Below are 6081 nucleotides of genomic sequence, written 5' to 3'. Positions count from 1 at the left end.
TTCACTTCCAATTCTCCTAATACTTGTCTCTCTTTTATATATTGCACCAGATCATTTACACCAGTATGATATATGCTGATAAAGTGCTCATTCAATAATACCACTATATCCTTTGCAGTTGTTAGTCTGCTGACATGACTATCCACCAATGTTAATCTGCCATAATTATTCTTCCTCTTGCTTGCCATGTAGCAGAGAAATTCCCTTGAGTAAACATTGGCCTAACCAGCCAATCTCCTCTCATACTGCATCTTTTCTTTCTCTACCATGCTCGTCACCTTTCTAGCCTGCATTTTGTATTCTTCATGGATCTGATCACCACCAACTGTCTTGTACTTCCTCCATAACATTTTCTTTTCCTGCACAGCTTGCTTGATATAGTATACAAAATCTTATATGATGATAATGTAGACAAAACAAAAGGATTTTTTAGTGAACAGATAAATAATATTTGATCAAGTCATAATGGGAGTATCAGTGTTATTTTTTTAGGACCATCTGCTACTTTTTCAGAAGTTCCTTGATGCTGAACCCCAATTTATGAAAATAATGTATTCTTGGTATGAATTGAATTTGTTTTTTTGATAAGTTATATTGTTAAATTTTTAATGTGTTTCTGAAATAAGTTATCTTAATACAAAACCAATAAAAATTAATAATTTGAAAATTTATTATGATTGATTAATTAAACATGATTGATGTCCTTTTTGGTTTGAAAGAAATACACTGTGTAATAACTAAGTTTGTAACTAGGGTTTCTGATTGCACAAAAGTCTCTAATCTTTCTTGACTTGAGACCTGTCATAAATTTACAAATCTGAAACAAAAATCTGTTAAATGCATTTTAATTTACTAAAATGAATGTTCTATCATATAGATTATACTATACATGATTAAAATTTTATTATGAATTAATGAAATTTTTTAATGAAAGTTTAATGACTATAATAAATATGCTATTTGTTATCAAGTGCAATGAGATGTGCACACACAAATGAACATTTTTATTACATTTAGCCACTCCAAGTCAGTTTGGTCTCAAAATTAGTTAAACAAAAACAAAAGATTAAAAGAATACATTACAGCACCTTCATGCTGTAATGTATGGTGAAGTTATTTTTTTGTTTTTAAATTTAAATCATTTGATAACTTGTTGGTAGATAAAATCCCCATTTTAAAATTTTCACTTTAGCTTCAAAATGAAAATAAATCAATCTAAAGTTTGGAAACACTTTAAAAAAAATGTAAAATGAGGATGCAGTTTAGTGTAGTTATTGTCCAAAGCATATTTCATGTAACGGATCGTACACTAATGGACTCATAAGGGAAGCATGCACATTTTAAAAGAAGTGCTAAGGAAAATAGGGAACCTTCAAATAACTCAAAGAAGAATTAAGGTTGATCAATCAATTTTTTGTAATCTTTTGTACAAAGGAAATTAAGTGAGATTATAACTAGACCAGGCTGCAAAAGATGGAATCTCAGTTCGCCTTTAACAATTGCCAATAGTTTTTACACGTGAATCAATCTCAAATCATAATTATGTATTACCAAAGAACCAAGCGATGTTTTAGTCAGCTTTGGACATCTATGAAAAGAAGAGCAAATATCAAAAATTAAAGAATTAATAGAATGGATCACTGTTTTAGTGTTACTTTGGATGAGTGGTTCTGTATTGTTGTTCATTCAGATGACACAAAAAAAATTTAATTTAGGATCAGTTCATATACCTGGAAAATATTTGTTATAAATGATATTCAAAATATTGTGGACTTATGAATGGAAGAATGTGGAATCATTTTGAAAAAACATTGTGGATATACCAACATGGAGATGCAGAAATCTGGACATGAAAGCTCAGTTGAAAATTTACTCTGCCTTAATCATTCATAAGCATTAAAATAGATGTGATGATTTTGTTATTTCTTCTATAAATTTGTTATAGATATTAACAAAAAGTAATGTTTTACAGAGATTGTCAAAAAAAAAAAAAAAGAGAGAAAAAAAAGAATTTAATAAAGATCTACATTCAGTTTCAGACATAAAAACTCAATGGAATTCTTTTGATTACTAAGACTGAAAGATTTTTAAAACTGAAAAATTGTATTAAAAAGCATTAATATCTGAATATGAGTAATAAATGGAACGAAAAAAATTTACAATTTTAGAAAATATTTAAAAGTTCTTAACCCTATAAAAATAACTGTTGAAGCTAAGTTGCAATTCATTACAATTATGAGTTCTGTAGAAGTCATTAATTTTCTACTGAAAAAAGTTAATGAAATAAAATCAAAATTAGCAAAGAATATGTAGAATCCACTTTTAATGAGAACTGAAGAATGCAGATAGGAGCAAGTTTGCTAAAATATTTACTTAATGTTGAAATACAAAAAGATAATTTTCTTCCTAAATGTTGAAAGTCATAGTAATTCTCTTTTGCTCAAAATTTAATGTTAAGACTTTGTCCATCTCATTTTAATGAATACAACAAAACTAATGCATCAGAAATTCAATATCGTTTATGTCTACTGAAGAAGAACTTAGTAGTTCTATATTAATTATGCAACAACCGCAAACTTCTCAAAAAATAATAACTTCAAAATAAAATCAGAATTCAGTAATTGAATTCTGGAATTGACTGAAAAAAGAACAAATAATTTAGAACCATTAAAGCTTTACTCACAATTAAACCAAGCAATATAGAATGTGAAAGAATATTTTCAGTGGCAGTTAATTTTGTCACTAAAATACAAAGTTGATTAACTGATGAAGCCATAAATGCTCTAATATTTTTAAAAACTTATTTTACAAATGCAATATTAAATTACATGCTGTTTTTGTACTTTTTTCATTCAGAATTTTTATATTTTTATACATTTTAAAATTTTATTTTGTTTGCATTTGATATGCAGATAATTCTGTAACTGTCTTATGTATGATAAAATTTCTACTGAGCAATTTTTTTATAATTTTATATAAGTTTAATAAATACACGATAGCATTAACGACATTATGTACACATTTACTTATGTAAGAAAAAATTTAATATTATTTATTAAAAATCCCCAAAATATTACATATATTTACATATATTACACATCAGAACAGATACATGCATCACTATATCTGAAACTTCTGGATGCCTTTTCTTCATGGCTATGCAGCTTTACTTTAATCCTTTCAGTTTCTTGTACCATTCAGGAAATTCACTGATAGGCTAATATTTGAGGTAGTAAAAAAAAAAAAAAAAAGAGAGAGAGAGAAACATTTCTAAAATTTGAGTATATAAATTTTTTTTTACTATTTAATGCAACTGTCGGCATTTAAAATATGCTTCTAGAATCTAATTTATTTATATATGATTTAAAATTTTAACTATATGTAATTAGATGAGGATTTCCAGATTATCTTTACTTTAATCAAAAATAAACATCTGAGTTTAATTTTTATTATGCATTTATTTAGACACATTGAATTTTATTTTATTCTTTGCTTTCATAGGTCTTAATTCAGAAAACGAGGAAGAGGTGCAGAGGAAAATGGTAAGAGGCTAGTATTTTCAGTCTGTCAAGAGCAATGAATTTACATAGTAACTTCCTATAATTATAATGAACACCACTATAATAAATTTCTAATTTTTATAAATGCTATCAGTTAGCATAAAGTTTAATATTTTGATTTATTTTTAAGTTCATACTTGTTCTAAGTTTGCTAGGTATCAGCTGTCTGGAAACAAACCAGAGTTAAAATCTGATATCTGTAATTGGAACAAAATTTTCTGAGGCCTTTCATAGACAAAGCTAAATAAATCCATCTTAGAATATGGCTAGTTTTTTTTATTAGTAACTTGGGTTCCCCCCCCCCTGACACATTTGTGAATATGTCAGATGAAGTTAAATTTCAATTAACTTTCAGGAGAAGAACTGCATTAAGTGAAAAAATATACAGTGAGCATAAATAGTACCAGGTGCAATTTATAAAGGAAACAGCATCTGGTTACCAGTAGGCTGGAGAATTTTGAAAGTCTTTAGGTGTCAGATATTCAATGTTTGGTATAAGACCACTACCATGTTTACTAGACACATTAAGAGTTCCATGGTTGGTCTCTGGAACAGTTTCCAGATTATCTGATCTCTGGCCCACCCACCACACTAATACCAGTGGTTTACAACCTTTCATGATTGGGATTCACAGAAAAAAAAAGCAACATAAGAATAATGCACATTACAAAAAAGGTAAACTGTCATAAGATAGCCAGGATACAGGTATACAGATATAGAATGGTGTGCATTATGGCAACATACCTTGAAGGGTTCTAATACATTTCAAGTTTACAACCTTTCGTGAGTGGGAATGGCATAAAAAACAAAAGTAATGCATGGTGCAATTAAATCAATAACTGAAATGGCTTTGATGAAGGGCAGCAAGATCCACATGGTGTAGTTCTGTATTAAAGTCAAAAACAATAAGTTTATTCCAATCTCCACCATATTTAACCTAAAACTAAATGCCAGAACTCATTAAAAATAAATTAACTCTAAATCAGAGATTATGTTGCTATACAGTACAATAAGATACCAAGTCTTTTTTGTTTGTTTGTTTGACCTCTCCACTGTTCGACTTATGCTTGCTGTAATTTGTTAATTTTGAAGAGGAAAGCACGTTTCTAAACATGAACATGGTGGTGAAAAATGGCTTCTATTATTGGGTATGAAAATGTAGAGTAAATATTAAAATTTTATTAATATTATTTTTATTACCTGGCTTCCATACAGTGATTAAACTTATTGCAGCAGGTTCTTTTTGCACAATACATATATCCCCACCTGTAATTCATGTGAAGAATTCAGTGCTTTTTTTTTGGAATCATATGCAATTCATTCATTCATTTCGTATGGTGATTCAACGGCCGTGAGCCCCTTTTACGGGGAAGTACAGCACCACCTCAACACCCCCCCCTATTTTTATCCGGGCTCGGGACCAGAATAGCTGACAATTCAGACTTATGGCTGGAGGGATTGTCTTAAGTATTCCTGACTGTATCCGTGTGTGTGTGTGTGTGTGTTCGTGGGGGCTGATTTGCGGGATGAAAACCCCCAGATAAACTGGGGGAAAAACCCTGCTGTCCATGCCCAAGAGTGGCTAACTTGGCTATAGCTGAGGAAGATCCTTAAGCTCCTCACATTGTCAACGGGAATCAAACCTAGGAATGGCATATGGCTGTGAAGCACATAGCCACTAGGCTAACAGCGCAGGCATCATATGCAATGGTACTAGCATACCAGCACCTTTATCAACAGTGACATGCAGACGTGATATACATTTAGAAATTTATAATGTTCAATCATTTTTTGAATGTTTACTTACCTAGTATGCAAATAAGCTTAGTTATTTAATGTAATTTACATTTTCCACTATGTCTCTTGTTAGATAGTTGCTATATAAAGTTTTTTTAAGATTTGATATATAACATTTTTTATTAAAATTATTATATACATTTTACTGATTTTTTAGGTAAATGTATGATTAAAAACTGTTGCTCACTTTAGTGTTCTTATTCCAAAAATCACTATCACACTACTATAAAGTAAAAATAATAGTAAATATATATATATTTTTTAGTTTTCTTTTCATATTCTTTTTAATTTTTTTCTGCTAGCAAAGAATGAGTAATAACACTCTTTAGGTGAGTGTGAGTGTGGGGGGGGGGACACTGAAAGAATCTATATTTCAGTTCTTAATTTGATACCTTGTACAACTTTGTGGGATCACTCATTGCTTGTGTGCAACAGAATTCCTAGATCTATCTGATAAGCAACTTCTAAGCCTCAATTTATCTCCTCTCTGCCAAGCTCTGCACACTTTCTCTATCTGTCCTTAACATTCTTTAGTCCTAATACAATTTTAGTTACACACATGGTGATGTTTAGTAATTGAAAAAAAAAAAAAAAGTCTAAAGCTAATAATTAACTAACCAAATATATTTATCTAAATGGATTACCATGTCAATATTTTATTTTCTTACTAATGTGCCTGTGTGTAAATGCTCAGTATATTTCTTTGTACCCATAAAAGCAAATA

General features: G+C 29.7%; 1 protein-coding gene across 1 annotated transcript in view; it reads right to left on the bottom strand.

Annotated features, from left to right (window-relative positions):
* Window positions 1–3006: 3006 nt before the first annotated feature.
* LOC150104804 (progesterone-induced-blocking factor 1-like) overlaps window positions 3007–6081 on the bottom strand; it is a 363656-nt gene continuing 360581 nt past the window's right edge. Inside the window, exon 13 of the mRNA XM_090395645.1 lies at window positions 3007–3217. Within this exon, the coding sequence (XP_090251771.1) occupies window positions 3167–3217 (51 nt within the window). The 3' untranslated portion in view covers window positions 3007–3166. The remainder of the gene's footprint in view (window positions 3218–6081) is intronic.

Source organism: Typopeltis vanoorti, chromosome 7, assembly GCF_054136105.1.
Source record: "Typopeltis vanoorti isolate ZY-2024b chromosome 7, IOZ_Tvanoo_1.0, whole genome shotgun sequence".
Lineage (NCBI taxonomy): Eukaryota > Metazoa > Arthropoda > Arachnida > Uropygi > Thelyphonidae > Typopeltis > Typopeltis vanoorti.
The sequence above is the reverse complement of the archived record's forward strand: the minus strand, read 5'-3'. Positions and strand labels throughout refer to the sequence as shown.